The sequence below is a fragment of the Aphelocoma coerulescens genome, chromosome 2 (genome assembly GCF_041296385.1).
Source record: "Aphelocoma coerulescens isolate FSJ_1873_10779 chromosome 2, UR_Acoe_1.0, whole genome shotgun sequence".
Classification (NCBI taxonomy): Eukaryota; Metazoa; Chordata; class Aves; order Passeriformes; family Corvidae; genus Aphelocoma; species Aphelocoma coerulescens.
In genome coordinates, this window is record NC_091015.1 from 24,218,851 (window position 1) to 24,236,506 (window position 17,656).

The 17,656-nt window shown below is 36.2% G+C and overlaps 1 protein-coding gene across 1 annotated transcript in view; it reads left to right on the plus strand.

The window, feature by feature from the left end:
- Positions 1-17,656, plus strand: part of VPS50 (VPS50 subunit of EARP/GARPII complex) — an 86,110-nt gene that overhangs the window by 45,589 nt on the left and 22,865 nt on the right. The window contains exons 19-22 of the mRNA XM_069006834.1: positions 4,350-4,468; positions 5,804-5,910; positions 13,101-13,222; positions 17,139-17,219. Coding sequence (XP_068862935.1) covers positions 4,350-4,468; positions 5,804-5,910; positions 13,101-13,222; positions 17,139-17,219 — 429 coding nt within the window. The remainder of the gene's footprint in view (positions 1-4,349; positions 4,469-5,803; positions 5,911-13,100; positions 13,223-17,138; positions 17,220-17,656) is intronic.

Sequence of the window (17,656 nt, forward strand, 5' to 3'; positions counted from 1 at the left end):
TAAACACTACTTTAGCATGTTTTTGTTAAAGCTTTTGTTCTTGTTTATCCCTTTGATGAATAATGTTTTCTTGAGCTTAACTTGTGCTACTGAGACTGGATAACATCTCAAGAACAAAAAAGAATAATTGCTGGTTAGTGATTTCAAACTCCTCTGGTACCTTGCAGGTTGCTGCTAGTAAATGAGAGCCTACATTGTTCCCATATTTTTTGTTTAGTGACTTGTAAGCACATACACTTGTAGAACGCTAGAATTGTCTTCATTTCTTGACTGTGGATATGTTGAGGTATTTTTATTTCTATCTGCACATTTGTATGAGATATGAAAACTGCAAACAAGTTAGAGCAGACCTTCTTTGGTCTTTCCATTTCTAACATTTTATGCTGCAGAAATCTGTTTCTCCTAGCTTCAAGAAAAATTTAAAAGACATTGTCTTACTCTGTGCTAAGCTTTTGCTTTTACAAGCATGAAATTATTTGATGAAAAAACTAAATAGCAAATGCTCATGAATATGTTGGAGACACTGTTTTGTTGGCTTTTGCCAGCATGAAGTGTCACATTGCTGCCAAGCAGTCTTCTATCAGTAAAAAAGAATCACAGAATAGTGAATTGTTAGTGTTGGAAGAGATCATCTAGTCCAGCCTCCTTGCCAAGGCAGGGTACCTGGAGCAGGAATGTGTCCAGGTGGGTTTTGAATGTCCCTGAGAGGGAGACTCCATGACTTCCCTGGGCAGCCTGATCCAGTTCTCTGACACTTCCTCATGTTGAGGTAAAACTTCTTGTGTTTTAGTTTATGGCCATTGCCCCTCGTCCTGTTGCTGGGCACCACTGAAAAGAGCCTGGCACCATCCTCTTGGCACCTGCCTTTGAGATGTTTATATGCATTGATGAGATCCCCTCTCTGTCTTCTCCAGACTAAACAGGCCCAGTTCCTGCCGTGTCTCCTCATAAGAGAGACCCCTAATCATGTTTGTGGCCCTCCACTGGACTCTCTCCAGTAGCTCCTTGTAATACCTTCTTCTGACTTCAGCTGTATGTTATCTTTTCCCTCTTTCCTCCAAAGATGAACCTTTTTTCAGAAGTAGTAGTGCTTGAAGTCTCTTACAGCATCCCACTTCTGGTGCCATCTGGCACAGACACTGCAGGCTTATGAGAGGTAGTGGTCCTGCAGGTCTTTCTGGCACTCTTTGCAACCTTCGTGAGTTACAAAACATAAATGTAAATCAGACAGAAATTTATCTCTGTGAATGGAGGCACAGGACAGGTTAATTAACTTGTCAGTAGGTGTACAGGACATCTACCAGGGCCGGTATTGGAATGAAGGTATTTTGTGACTGAGGTGACTATACTCTACAGATGACCATCCTACTTTCCATTTTGACATTTTTAATCTTCTCTCTCTGTTACTATTCCAGAGGCAGGGTTAACTGAGGTTCTTGTTAATAGATCCCTTGGGATGGATTAGAGTGAAACACCACTGAATGATTGGTGTTTATACATACATATACATGGCAGGTTTACTTTAGAACAATTTGGTTTCAGTGGAAATGAGGTATGTAGCAGTTTTATCTAGCATGTTATTATCTATAGTAATATAACAATATAAAAGTATCAAGTTATAATTTAAGAAAACATACAATGAAAAGAAAGACGGAAAGGGTAAGAGTAGATAGTGGAAAGATAACATCACTTGTGGATCCAATCGAGACTTGATTTTTGCAATTTCAGTGTCCATTGGTCAAAGTGATGGTCACAGTCTTGATCTGCTGGGGCTGAGTGAAACCCACCAAACATAAAGTTCACTGGGTTAATAGACATTCACATTCAGGGAGGAGCACCCAGGTACCTCCCCTGGGGGGGTGTTTTACACTGTCTGCTACAACACTCTGGATCATATGCAGTTCTTTGGTGGAAGGCCCCAGAAATGAGTCTGGGGGCACTTTGGGGGTCTTCAATGGTTTGTGGCCCCTTCTAAATGACCTGACTGCTATTTGGCCCTGCTTAGTTGAGCCAGCTATGCCTTATCAGAAGGGGTGAATACCTTAAGGCTTATGTGATACCTCCTCATGGGAAGGACATTGGCATGATAAAAAGCATTATCCTATCTCGCAGGATCTGCTTATTATTGGCCTTTTCCCTTATCTGGCTCAAAAAACGGCTTGTTGCTAAACAAAGGCTGGTTTGTTGTGGTCATGCTCTGGTGGTGGGTGTGCACCCCCTCTGTCTTATGTAGATCAGAGGTTTTGTCACCACACAGCTGGGGTGTGCAAACCTGGCCTCAGCAGAGCACCTGCTGTTCTTGCCAATTGCGGATTGTTTGTGCCATTAACCTGTAACGTTTCAGTCTCTCACGACTGTTGTTCCAAAGTGCTGACACAGAAAGGACTCCTATTTAAAAAGTAGAAGGTACACCTGTTTTGTTATTCTTGACATAGAAAGATAAATAACCTGCTTAGACAATGTAGGATAAAATTTTTACGGAGGTTTTGTGTTTCAGTGTCTTGGCTGACCAGTTAAGGTGGAGGCACATTTTAGCACTGAAAATTGGAATTATTTCAAATGGAGGTTGCAAAATTTTGTTTCCAGAGAATGCAGGCATATTACCAAATATAGAAAGAAGTAGCATGATAGGGACATAAACAGTTAATTTACTTGTCAGTTTATCTGTAGGGTGGGAAGAACTGTCAGGACTTTTTTTGAGAATTTTAAAGTCTTTTAAAGTTCTTAGTTGTTGCCACTGGACGCGGTCACCTCAGCTGTGTATCTTGAGCGTCAGTGAGGTGCTTTGTCTCTTTTCTGTAGCTTCTTAAAATGTCTTTGTCGTGATACAGTTAACTTCCAGTATTGAAACACTCTTCAACTTTGATCAATCTTACCACTGCCTATGGGTTGGTTTGAGTGGATTGCCTAAACACTTGTGACTGATTATTGCTACAAGATGTCTGAATTCATTTTTGCACTTTAAACTTTACTGCAGACTGTGCATGTTCAAAATAGATTTATAAGGTCTCTTCAGGTTGAGGTCACTATTTAATTTTTGTGAGTTAATGCATACTTTAAAATACAGATGCATTTATCTCATAAATAGCTTTTCCAGATCATTAATAGCATTAGATTGAGGAAACTTAATAAAGTATTTTTCCAAGTTAAAAAAAAAAAAAAAAATTCTCAAAATAGGTCTTAGTCTATGATGTTAAAACAGTTAATTAATGTCAACTGTCAGATTCTTACATCAATAGGAATTATAGTTAACAGTTTTTAGTCAATTTATTGTTCTACTCTCACTGGATTTTAATTGAATCAGCACATCATTTATTATATATTAATGCATAATAAGTGGTGGTAATTCTCTGTGCTGATGTTCCAGCCAAGTTAGTTAAACTGTGGTTCTTTTTGCTCTTAGTCAAGGCTCATTTTTGAAATAAACTGAGCTGCTTTCATTACAACTTTCCTTTGTCTAAAATGTTCATGAGGCAGATATTTTGCCTGGGAATACTAATGGTCTGAACATTTCTCTTGAGTGTCTCGTACTACATTATTTTTTTTCCACTGGGGCTGTTTTTGTTTTTAATTTGTTTGTACTGTGGGGTTCTTGCATTTATAACATAGTGCTTTCATAGTGCTAACCTTTAAAAGTCTCAGCAACTTGGGGCTAGGGCATGCATGACTGAAAAAATACGTCCTAGTGTGTTTTGGCTGCCATTTCTTAAGGATCCTGGAGCCAGCAGGTTACCTGTGTCACTATTGACTGTGTGTATAAAGTGGCTTCAAAGCAATGTATGTGTTAAGGAAAAGTCTCTCTCTTCAAGTCTCTCTTCAAGTGCAGGTGCGTTCTGGAGTTGTGCAAAAAGACTGCAAGTTTTTTTTTATTTGTTTTGTTTTCTTTTCCTAATTAAATGTGTACAATATAAACAAGTATTTTTGTGAAGCAATAGTTTTTTTCTTCTTGCAAAAATAATTAAGTATTATGCAGTGCCGGGTTTTTTTTCTTTGTTTGTTTTACTGCCACTGTATAGATGAATTTTGAGGATTTATTACCCTTTTTTTTTCAGATTATAAAGCAAATAATAAAAGCTCAAATATGTGGGTACTTTGTACATCAACTAGAAAGCAAAGCAAACTATCGGTAGCTGAAATAGAATGATGCAAATATTTACTCAATCAACATAATATAATTTGCCTGCTGCATTTTTAAAGAACATGTCAGCAGCCTTTCACCCAGCAAAGTTATTTGTATTGCAATCAAGGTAAAAGCCAAAAAGTGACCAAAGTGCAACATTAAATGAGTGACAATATTATGAGAAAAATAATCGCAGTCAATTTATTATTTTCTTTTTTTTTCTTAACAGTATGAATCAGATGAGCAAGAAAAAAGTGCATATCAGGAGTATGATAGCGACAGTGATGTTCCTGAAGAGTTGAAAAGAGATTATGTGGATGAGCAGACAGGAGATGCCCCGATAAAAAGGTAAGTAGGCCGTGTGCATCCTTGGTATAATTTACCTGCTTTTCATCTCAGTATTCTAATTAGTTCAGTTTGTGTAATCTACAACAGTGGAATAATAATCGAATAATCATTATGCTGCCTGCATAGTTAGCAGGCTCAGCACTTAGATCTCCAGAACGGGGAGGAGCATTAAACCTCTCATCATTATTGCAGACAAAACCTGAAGAAAGGAACATTTTGAAAGCATATAAAGGCTCTCTGAAGCAGGTAGTGGAAAACTGATTAGTAAGGATTAGATGTTAACTGAAGGTTCTTCTATAGCAGCTGTTGTGTATATGTGTAATTTCTGTTGTGTCAAAAGCAGTTGTTCACAGACAAGTGGTTTGAGTTTTGGGCTTCTGCTTCTGCAGAACAGTAAACTTCTTCAGGTTAAGAAAAAAAAATAGATTCTTCCATAGCTTGAAGGCAGTAATTTTGAATTCTCTTTTTCTTTAAGAATACACACGTAGATATATAAATGAATATACATATTCTATTCTGATGTATATACAGAAGTATTTTATTTATATATATTCATATAAGCAAAGCCAACCTCGTATCCTTTAAAAGGATCTGAAAACAAGTTTCTGTCTAGGACTCTGTACAACTTGGATGTACATTCAGACTTTGTGAAGCAGGCTAACATTTTTTTATGTAGGGTTTACAGGACAGCTAGAATGCCATCACTTGGGTCAGAGCAGAGTAATGTACAAGGGTTGCTGTCCATAGGTTTGTGCTGTGAAATTGAAATTTTTCTAAGAATATAATTTTGAGGTATGGCAGCTGGTAGAAGGTTTCTCTTGTAGAAAATGAAAATGTCTCTAGTTGGATAAATATCATCAAGTCTAACTTCCTGTTTCCTTCAGGCATTACATTTATGAAAAATTTAATGACTTTTTTAGTTTAACCTTCCTCAATATTACTTCTGTTTCTAGATAGTAACTTTCAGCTGTAGGTGACTAATCTGCCTCTTTTTGTTGTGACTTGTGTTGTTTTTATTCTCTTTATGAATTATGAATTTCAGTCAGAGTGATTAAAATGACTGTTGAGGCAAGACAGAGGCCTGCAGAGCTCCAGCATTAAAATAAAAGTCAAAAATTCCTTTCTCCAGCACAATTCTATGTAAATTAGATCAGGCTTCTCTCTAAATATTAGAATCCTAACACAGTTGTGCTTTGGCATAAATAAAATACTGCACTGGAAGACATACTGTCATGTGAAAGAAAGGGGGAGGAATAATACATTTTCCACTAAATTTTGTTTTTATATCTTTGAATGTTTTCACATATGGTGTGTTTTGTTTTGTTTTCTTTCAAGTGTTTCTCGAGAAACTCTGAGGAGCAGAAAGAGATCAGATTATAACCTCAATAAAGTGAATGCACCTATTCTAACAAACACTACACTGAATGTAATAAGGCTTGTTGGTATGTAGAATAATTGTTTTTGATTTTTGTGCAAAATTATGGATTATAGCAAATATGTTGAATGATATTTAAGGCCCTGAAAAATATGCCTAGTTGGGCTCTATTTCTACTCTTTGAAAACGTTAATAAAATAGAAATAAAGCACTAAACAAATATTTTAAATTAAATAGACAAATTTGCTTATATCTTGTGAGTTATTTTTAACTGGAAGATTAATCTGCATGCATATGTTGGTTTTAACCTATAATGGTAGTTTATTTGTCTAAAAGATTGAATGTGTTAGAAGAGTGGAGATAGCAAGCAAAAAGATGAATGCTCTATGTTGCTTGATGTATTTTATTAAATGCTTTATTTTAAAGTAGAATAGTTGCAAAAGTAAGAACTTTAAGACTGGGGGTTTTTTTTCCATTTCATTACTCAAATCCTCATACTCAGAATAACTGTTTTTACTACAGGGTAATCAACTAGAAGAAAAGAGCCCTCTCATACATCCTAGTAATCCTTAGGGAGTTTAGGGAATCTCTGTCCTTGGAGGTGATCAAGATGTGACTGAACAGGCTGCTGAGCAGCCTCATCTCTTTAGACCTGCTCTGAGCTGGAGGTTGCACTAGCCCACTTCTTGAAGTCTTTTCTTGCCAAACTTGTCTATGTCAACACTGGCCTCCAGTTCTAGATGTGATGGGATTGATTTTTCGTGATCATGCCTTCTGTGGGATGATCTGGATAATTGTACAATAGCAATTTTCTGCTACTGGCTTCTGTTTTATTTATAGAGAAGGGGAAATAACTGCTAAATTTATCTGAGTAGGCAGAAGAGAGAGGAATTCTGTATGTGTTACATTTATGACGTTTGTCTTCAATGTTTATGTGCTTGAAAATGATTGTTGCACTTCAGAGTAAGCCCTTTTAAAAGAGGTTACTCCAACACCTGGTTAGTACCTTTTGCTGTCTTTGAGGGCAGCATGAGAGTTGGGAATTAATTTTCTAAACCTTTTTTGTAGGTTTGCTAAAACATTTTTTTTCACTTGAGCATTTACCATAGAGACCTGAAATGAGAGTTCATTCTGTTGTGACTTTTCTGGCATTGATCTGTGGCTTAGGTTGGAGAGATTTGTTTGCTGCCTTCTACTATAAGGTTTTGCTCTAAGAAAATTTAGGATTGAATCTGGAAACTGCTCATGGCACTTCCATGCAAACTCCATCCTCTGTCCCTGCCATAAAACATTGTACAAGTAGGTGAAGCAGTAGTTGTAGTTTTCCAATTTTATGTGAGGAGTCTTTCTATTTGTGGATTATGTTCATAACCCCAAAATTAAACATTATTTTTAAAGATCATATATATACTTTTTTCTCCTTCTGGAATTATTATTAATTTTCAATTTTTCTGCTGTTTGGGGTGTTTTATGTTGTTTTTGTAATGAGTGATAGTAGTGCTATTTATAGCATGGAATTAGAAAGGGACCTCGTGCAGGAGGAAGATGTCATTTAACACTGCTTGTAAATATGCTTGTTTTGAGCTTGAGCTTAAAAATATTTCTGTTCCCACCACTCATTCTAATAGGAATTCTATTCCAGAAACGTATAGATAAAAAAAAAAAAATCCACCTATTTTCTGCTGGCTTGATCTTAGGACAAAAGAAACTTTCAGGATTAACGGATCGTCTTGTTTTTTGATGTGTAGTGCTTACAGAAAGCAATCCTATTTCTTCTCAGTCTTTGATTTGCTAAACAATGTGCCAAGATTTTTAGCATCCTCTGTATTTATCCACTAGAAACTTAAATTTTCTGTTCCTTTTATAATATTACCAAAATCATGTGCAATACTTTGGATGAGATCTTCCTGCATTCTCTAATTTTTCTGTCATTGCATCATGGTCACAAGCTCCTTCCATTTTGCACCTCTTTTGATTTCTTACAGCTTCCTTGTACTGGCAGTTCAATTCATGTGTAACGACCTTGTACAGCCAGCAGATCCTTCACTTTCCCAGTTTTTTCCAAGAGAAAAGCTGCTAGCTTATAGTAGAAAGATGCGTGTTTTTAATTGTCCCCTAAATGCATAGATTTACAATTTGTGCTACTGGATTTCATCCAGTTTTTATTACAACTGTCATCAAGTACTCCTGTACATATGTCAGTTCTTTTCTGTTTTGATGGTGCCCCTTTATTTTTTTCTATTATCACTCTCATTTTTGTGCCAGAGTAATTAATGACAATATTAAAGAAATGGCCTATTGCTGGGAGCTCCACTAGTAGCTTTTTCAGTTACTTCCCTTTTCAACACACTCTAGGTTCACTTATTTACTGTGCAATATTTTTAAATTAATACTTTCACTAAATCCCAGATAGTGAAATGTACTGTGTCTTTTGTCTAGAAAATCATGTACCTTAGTCTGGTACAGTTCACTTCTGTTACATTTATCTTAATTTTGCACCCTAAAAGTTAAAACAGTAGATCAGTAGTTATTTGGATGACTATTTTCCCTCTTGAATATGTTTTTCTTTGCTGTTTTTCAGTCATAATGATGAAGATACAGATTTAAGTTGCCCAGTCAAGTAACAGAAATCATTGCCTTACTTTTTATGAATGTAGTAGTACCCACTGAATGAGTATGACAGTGTTTGTTAACCATTTTGAACTATTTCTATGTGCTGTATGCTTTGTATGGAAGCTAGATGAATAAAAAAAAACGTAGCTTAATATTTATAAACTACATAAATGAGTTACTAATGTATAATTGAAGTGGGAGCTGCTACAATTGTGTTTGAATTTCAAGTGAACAATTCATCAGATTTCTCTCGCGTTAATAATCTAAGGTAATTATTTCTCTTTCTAGTATAAAGTAGCCATTAGACTAATTTATAAGGTTAATTTTTCCTATCAAGCCATTGCATGTTGACTTAAAATGTAAAGGAGGAGTAAACTTGTGTTAAATTTGTATGGAATATTTTGTCTAAGCGCTATATATCAACAAGAATAATTAATGACTGTCATTATGTATATTGATTCAGTGATCTCTTAATTAATATCATTCTGACCTAAGAAATAGGTTAGTGGGTATTTCTTATGTTGAAGGGTTTTAATGCTTTTTCAGCCTCATTTTTGCATGTGTTAAGAATGGGTTTTGAGGACAAATTCTTAGATTTTGCTTTCTTTAAACCCCATTATCTTATGAGAAAATAATAATGGTGATGACAAACATGCTTCTCACAGCAGAAGTCGATAGCTGAAGTGAGTGATTGGTCACATAACAGATCCTCACTTGACATAAAGAACCTTAAATCACATAGTCTTTCAGAATGACTTAGCTACAATGGAATTTGCACTTCAAAGTGGCATCTTAGCTCTTAATGTATGTCTTCCTTCCACCAATCCTTTTTCCTGGTCCCCTGGGTCTGAGACTCCCGAGGGGTGGTCTTGTCATTGAAGACTGATGACAGAAGGCATTTGATATATCAGCCTTTTCTGCGTCCCCTCACCAGGATTACTTCTCCATTTAGTAGCAGGCCTTTTGTCATTGATGTATTTGAAGAAGCCCTTCTTGTTGTCCTTCATGTTCTTGACCAGATTTAATTCCAGGTGGGCCTTGGCTTTTCTTATCTTACTACTACTCACTCCGACAACATCTCTGTATTCGTTCCAAGTGGCCTGTCCTTGCTTCCACCTCCTTTATATCTCCTGCTTATTACTGAGTTTTTACACATGTTCCTTGTTCATCCATGCTCTTCTCTTGCCCTCTCTGCCTAATTTCTTGCTCATCAGGATGCACCATTCTTGAGCCTGGAGGAAGTGGTGCTTGAATATTGACCATCTCTCTTGGACACTTTTTTCCTGCAGGGCCGGTCCCCATGGGATTCTTCCAAAAAGATCCCCAAGAAGCTAAAGTTAACTCTCCAGAAGTCCAGGGTTGCAATTTTGCTTGCTGTCCTGCTTCCTTCATGCAGGATACCGAACTCCACAATCTCATAGTCACTGTAGCCAAGGCTGTCCCCAAACTTCACACCTCTAACAAGGCCTTCCTTGTTCATTAGCATAAGGTTGAGCAACACACCATTCTGCATTGGCATCTTTCACCGTCGCTGTCAGTTGTCAGTGCTTTACTGTTTGTGCTTTGCTGTTTTGTTCTTCTAGCAGATGTCAGGATGATTGAAGTCCCCTGTGAGAACCAGGGCCTGTGACCATGAGGCTACTTCTACTTGTCTGTTAAAGACTTCATCCACTTCCTTCTCCTGATCAGGTGGCCTGTAGCAAACACCCCTGACAGTGTCACCCTTACTAGTCTGCCCTGTTACCCTAACACTTAAGCTCTCGACTGACTCATCATCCACCCCAAGACACAGCTTGGTACGTTGCATACGTGTGCTGCCTCACATATAGGGCAACTCCACCACCGTGCTTTCCAGGTCTGTCTTTCCTAAACAGCATGTAGCCCTTCATGATGATACTCCAGTCATTCAAGCTATCCCAACATTCCTCCTGTTTGTTCCCTACGCTGTGTACTTTGGTGGACAGGCACTTCACAGAGGTGTTTGAGTATCCCCGTGGGAGTGCAAGGGGATGTCCCATAGTCCTGTCTTATACTCATGTCTTTGGCTGCTTGTACTTGCTGGAGGTATTCCCACTTAAACCTTATTTTGCTGCATGCGTGGTCACTATAACTCTCCCCTTACCCAATCTTTCCTAGTTTAAAGGTCACTTTGCCATGTTGACTTGCTAAAGATTTATTGGCAAAGATTTGTGTGTGCTAATTTGTGAGGTGCCTCAATTTTATATAGATTAGTCTTAAAGAATACATTCTACTTGCTATCCCTAAGGACAGAAGGAGTTCTGCAAGAAATACTTCAAAAGAAATCTGGCAAATGTTCAGCAGTTTTAGCTATCTAGAGCCTCTAGAAATTCAAGCTACTTTCAGTTGCTGAAACTTTAATTGTTGTTTTCAAGTATTTCTGGAAGTTTCTATTTTGATATTGATCTGGAGTGTGTTTGTGCTATTTGGAAATATTCTTATATATCCCTTTTTAACCCAAAATAGTAACTTTAGCACAAGTAGGTAAAAATGTGTAGATGTTAAAAACTGGTGTCCTGTTAGAGAGAGCAACGAGGAGGAAATGTTCTTGGAACAGTTGTTGTGTCAAGAAGCTGAGTGATGTAGTAATAGAGAAATGTTCTTGGCGTCGGAAGATTTTTATAGGGACAATACTTGGGCAGTGTACAGTGCACAGCCCTTTGGAAAAGCATAAGACACTGCCCAAGAGATTACCTTCAGTATTCATGCCAGCTGCAAAGATACTTGGAAGTCTTAACTGTCCAGAATGTGACTTATCACTCTTATATTGTGTTTGGATTGCAGGCAAGTTTAAAAATGTGTTTATCACAGAGTAAGTGGAAAAAGTCAGCCTGTGGCAGTACGGACTATTCAGATAGCACAGATGAAGGTGACGCTTGAATTAGGGTACCAGTGCCATCATTTCTCCAAAAATTTCCACATTGGACTGTGCATTTGGTTTTCCCTTTTAGAAGACAAATAGAATTTTTAAGTCCACTTTTCAGTTTGTTCATAATGCTGTGGGTCTCAGCATAAATAATTAAGTATTATAGAGTTAACAAATGGGCTAAACTGACAAATATTAATTATTACAGCCTGTGTCAAATCTCCAAAAATAATAAAATGTATTCTTGCGTGTCTTAGCAAACAGGAGCATAGTCATATAGTATTCATTAGGGAGTCTAAATTAGATAGAAACATGGAAGGTAGCAATATCAGGCTGTTGCTTGATTCTTACTCTAGTGCTCTACCATTTTATCAGGTATGTAGCTGTATCATGTATTTTTCAACTTAGTTATCCTTGCTGACCTACTCAATTACTTGCTTGAAGAATTCAAGTAACTCCCCCATTACTAAAAGCTAGCTTTTGTTTCTTTGTTACCCAGTTTCTCTGATTAAACCAATATTTTCTATATCTATTACTGGGCACAGTATTAACTTGAAAAGGAGTGTTGCTGACTACAAGAAAAAGAAATTGTTGTAGCACCTTCCTGTAATTTTTCCAATCTGTCACATCAAAACACATCTGGAATATGACATTTTGTGAAATGACCTGCTGTATCTTACATGCTGGGTAGTCTGCATTTGTGTTTTGGTTCAAAAGTTGCTCTCTGTCTTTTATTATAGTAACCAAAAGCTTGGTATATGTTCTTTATGTTTTTAAAACACTAAAAAGGCAAGTAGGATGTCATTTTTGAGGTAGCCAGCAGGAAATGTGGGGTCTCTGCAATATCAGGGTTTTCTTTAAGTATGCTTCTTTTATGACCCTTTGAAGAGCCATGTCCTATGCTGGAAAATAAAAATAACTGAAAACTATTGACCCTATGAGCTAGGTCTGTAGGAAAAAATCCCTTTTGGTGTCCAAATCCTATGATCAATTTGATTCACATAACATATGAAGGTCCTGTGGTTGGGGGGTTTTTATTATTTAAAAAAAAATTATTTACCCAAGTCAAGTGTGTTACAACAGAGACAAGGAAGGAAGAGAAGGAATTATTCTTCTCCCTGGATGTGCCAGGGTACTGACATGGTCCTTTACTCACAGTCTGTCCCCCTGGAAACGTTTCAAACTTAAAACTACTTGGGATTCTTACCATACGATAAAAAGGAAGGAGAGCAGAAAATGCTATATCACCAATGTGAAGCACATAATTCCTGGAGTTGTTGGGTAAAATCCAGTCTTGGACATATAATTTTTATAACGTGTTTTTCTATTGCTTGAAAAAGATCCATATGTGCATATATAAACACACTAATGCATAAAATATTCAGTGGCTCTGTATAGCATTTGCCAGAGACTACTTTAGCAGATTATTATTTTTTAGCTAAATGAAGCTGAAACTTGTAGAGGATCCAGAAAGTTGCATATTTTGAATTTGGTACTAGAAGGCCAAGATTGGTTGAAGACATTTTGGTATGGTTTAACATCTACATTTTGAGAAGTCTTGAGACAATTGTGGTGTCTAAGCCATCATTTTAGCTTTGTTTTTAAACCACCCAATCTGTAAACTATTATTAAGTTGTTGTTAATCAACGTTGAAGGCTAAATAATACACTTTGTAAAGCTGGTTTTGAGTTTGGTAAAACTGGCACTGTCTTTTTAGCACTTGTGGTGAGGAAACTGATCTTCTATATTTAATTTTTAAGGGAAATACATGCAGATGATGAATATTCTGAAACCGATTGCATTTGATGTGATCCACTTCATGTCCCAGCTCTTTGATTACTATCTGTATGCAGTCTATACATTTTTTGGCCGAAATGACACGGTAGGTAGAAGCATTTTTCTTTTTCATATATCACTGTATACACAGAATGAAAATACAGGGGAGATCTCTTTGCTTAAGATACTACCTAATATGTAATCCACAGAAAAATTAGTGGCAAGAGAATGGATTTGAATGTAGGAGAAAGAAAAGGCTGATTAGATCAGCAATAAGGGAAAGAAGTATTGGGAGCATTATTGTCACTGAGACATTAATCATATTATGTTTTGAATCGATAGATTCTCTATTCTTTTTTCCAGCAGTATTGAAAAGGAGGAAAGAAAATGTTAAATACCTAGAAGTAGTGGTAGAAAGTGGGTAGCAAAGCAAAGGAGCAGTCTGCACAAGGAGGGTGGTTTGAGCCTAGACAGTATTAGGTGATTGAATTTTTCTATATGGATTTCTCTAGTTTACATAAGAATAGCAAATGTAGGAAAAGGGAGGGGGCCGTGAAAGTTAAGCAGTAACTCAAGTTTAAGATGTTTGAAAGAGACTTTTTCAGACCTAGTATTCTTCTGTCAAACTACATGCATTAATGAAAACAACGTTTTTTTGAGTGATCTTGTAGTTGAAATAAATGCTTGTTGGCAATGTCTTTACATAGCATAGATCAACTTTCAATAGAATTGTCTTAATAGCTGCGTGTAAAAACAACTTTCTCCTTTCTTGGCCCCTAAATTACTCCACAAGTAATACTATTTAGGGGTTCCAAATCCATCATCGTGTGTTGGCACATTGTAAGGAATTTTCAGACTCAACATATGGTTCTAAAAGGTTTTGAACTGTTCTGTTTGGCAGGACAAATGTATTTGCAATTTGTGTTTACAAGATGGGTGGGAGTTTTTTGGTTCTGTTGGGTTTTTTGTTTTGGTTTTTTGTTTGTTTGTGGTTTGGGGTTTTTTAGTTTTTTTTGTTAAGATAATGGATTTCCATTGGCTTAGTTGCTCTGGTAATCACACTGTGTTGCATTTATTGTTTTGTTTTGTTTTTGTTTTTGCCCCTCCTGTTTTGTGTTTCTAAAGCCCATACTGACTTCCTCACTCTGTGCTTCTAACAGAGAACAGCACAGTGCTAGGCAGGTAAATGTTATAGCAGATGAGTGGTAAAATTGTGATGTTTTTGTAGTGTGCCTAGTATTTGTTTTGACAGATTGTTTTCCGTGGGAAACACAATGCTTACAAGGGTTTATGATTGTAATAAATCCTCTTGTAATGCTGCTTAAATGTCCTCACTCCCCGTAGTAGAAAGTAGAGATGGGTGATGGTATGTGATTTAGACCACTCAGAGTGTTCCTGTTTTATTTTTATTCAGAAAATAATGTCAAATGGGATTCTTAGAGTATGCTGGTATAACTTCCTTAAATGTTTAAAATTATTTGTGAATACTTGTGGTTATGTTGTATATGTCAGTTAGTACGCACATAAGGGGAGTGATTGATTATACAGAGTTCATTGCCACTCAGTGAAAACCAGGGATTTAAAATACACATGTTGAGTTCTATGTCCATTCATGATGCTGTCATTGCTCTTTCCAGACCTCTTTAGAATCATTATCCTATGTAGTCAGTATTTAGCTTTCTTGCTGCCAAAAATTAAACACAGTTGTAACTAGAATTGCTTTCCAAACTTTCTTTATTTGTGGGATGCAAATTAAGCCTGCCTTCTCAAATTATGGAACAAGATAAAATACAATTAAAAGGAATTCCTTGTATTTAACATCTATTCACTAAAATGTAAGACATTAATGAACATGCCATAAAATAGTCTTCCTTAGCAGAAAAAAATTGAGGTGAATTTTATTTTTTTTGACAGGACATTGCACTACTTTGTAAACTTAATGTTTTTTTAATAACTATAAGGGGTTATGTAAAATTTGTGGTGAATAGAAATATTCTTCAAATTGTTTAATGCTCTGCTTACTAGCCTTACTAGGTCATCAATTTGTGGAATTTAGAAATCTGTAGTTCTGCATATAGAAATAGCAGAATCTTGTATGAAGCGAGTCAGATGTACTGATGAGTGAAACATTCGTTGTGAAGCCATGAGGTTCTGTCCTTGTGGAAAAATTCTGAGCAACAATTACTTTGCTTCTTGTTTTTTTTCCTCTCATACATATGGACGAACAATTCTGATTTCAGGATGTAACTGGTTGCCTGGTAAATCTGGAGTACTGTAAACATGTAAAGTTTCATGGAAGTTTATGTTTGTTTTTACTTTCTTTTTCATTCAGATATGTTTCCAATTCGAAATTACCAGTTTTTAGAAAGAAATATATCATTATAGAATAAATAAGTAGAAGCTACTGATAACAATTGAAAGTTAGCAATTGAAAGGCAGAAAAGAAAGAATTAATGGTAGATTTGATGATGCAAATTCCTTAATGGCTGAAACTTGCAAATATATTTTTAACATATGTGGTTTTTTTGCATTTAAGCAGGGCTTTTTTTCCTGTTTGTTCTTACCTTAACAGAGGGAATAGTCAGTCTTGAATTTGCAGTCCTTATGTCCATGTCTTGAAAAAGTACTGTATGATGTTAAGAAGGGAAAAAAGATAATATAGAGAATTAAGGATGGATTTCTTTGAGGAAAAAAAGTTATTTTCTTTTTCACCTATACACCTGCAAAATCAAAGACAGTTTAGAACTGATGCTTCTACAGTAAATATTTGAAGAAAAATAAAATTTTTTTTGTAAAAAAGGTTACTTCACTTGCAATAAAATAAAGGCATGAACATTTCTGTTTATCAGTTTATGAAATGTGGACATGTCTCCTAGATCAGGTTTTAGATTTCATCAGAGTATACTTCCAGTGGGAATTCAACTCAGATGTAAATTGTCATTTAATATATAGAAGGATTGGGGCAGATGGACATCTTAAATCAGAAACTTTAGATGCAGTAAATGAGGACCTAAATTATACCTGTTTGTATTCAAAAGGAGAGGAGGAGGTCACGTGAGCTCAAATACTTCCTTCCCTGATTCAGCCCACTGAAAGGAAGTCTAATAATGCAGTGAACAACAGTGCCCTAAATATTGTTCAGCAAATTGCCTTTTGGTGTGAATCACATACCAGAACTGTATTCAAATCCTTTCAGGTTGTTGACTTAAATGTGTGTTTCTTACATGTCCTGTTTCCACTTTCTTAACTGTGTTAGTTTGTTGGTTTTTTTTATTAACAGTAGAAGAAAAGTAGTTACAATAATTATGCATGTCACATCAGACCCTCAGCTGGTATAATCCATTGCACTTAGCAGGAAATTAGTGTAGTTATATATATGTGTGTGTATATGTATATATATATAATAAATACATATATATAGCACAGGTGTATATATATAACTATATATCCCAGCTGATATTCTGCCCCATACACTCCTGAGCCATGAACATGAAGATGGCACATATCTGAGGTAGATCTTTATAGGCATTAAGTAATAATGACTGTTTTATAAAGATCAGTAGTTACAGTTTTTATATAGGCAAGATATATATTTGATAATACAAGAGATTTTATAGCTAGAAAGAGGAGTGAAGCCTATTTGACTTGGGTGAGGTGTGAATGCAAGGCTTGGAGGGGGCATCGTGGGGCACCATTCCGGGCTCATCACCCAAATGAGAAAATCCAGAGCCCTGCAGCCAAATACAGAATTACAACAATAAAAGATACTGGATGTTTTGTTGGTATGAATGATACACTGTCATCTTCATGAAGGATACTTAGGTCATTCTTCACACCAGTGCAGTGTTGAGTGCTGTGACCTCTGTGGATTTTCTTTTCATTTTGTACGGTTATGATTCTGTGCTAAAATTTTAATGTAAGTTGTAGATAGTCTTTACAAACTTAAGTTTTGCTGTACAACCACTAAAGTTTAAACCAATGAGATTTCCTTTCCCAGCTTAAGTAGAATGTATGTCTTCCAGTTTGAATCAACGGGACTGGGCCTCAGTAGCAGCAGATTACGCACCACACTGAACAGAATCCAGGAGAGTCTGATTGATCTGGTAAGTACCTGGATTTTGTTAATGCTCAGTGGGATAGACGTCTGTGTACAACATTCAGGAATTATATTTCATCATGGCTTTTTGATTTTTTTTTTCTCTTTTCACATTCAGTGTCTAATAACAAAGGCTTAGTTTCATGATGTAGAGGTCATTATTGTATGAAATCACTTGTTTCTAATGTGCAACAAAACTAATTAAATAGATTTTGCTAAATGTAACAATGAAATTCTGTATTTAAATCTTCTGTTGTGGTTCATGTAATAAAGAGAGTCATTCAGTATTATCCTTAGTAAAACACATTTTATAAAAAGAAATAGATGACTCATTTTTCTTCAGTTAAAGAATAGCAAAACAGTAAGCTATCCTGAAGATTATTTGCTTTTCAAGATAATAGAGGTAGTATACCAAGTCCTTCCTTAATTTTGGGGAACTTTCCC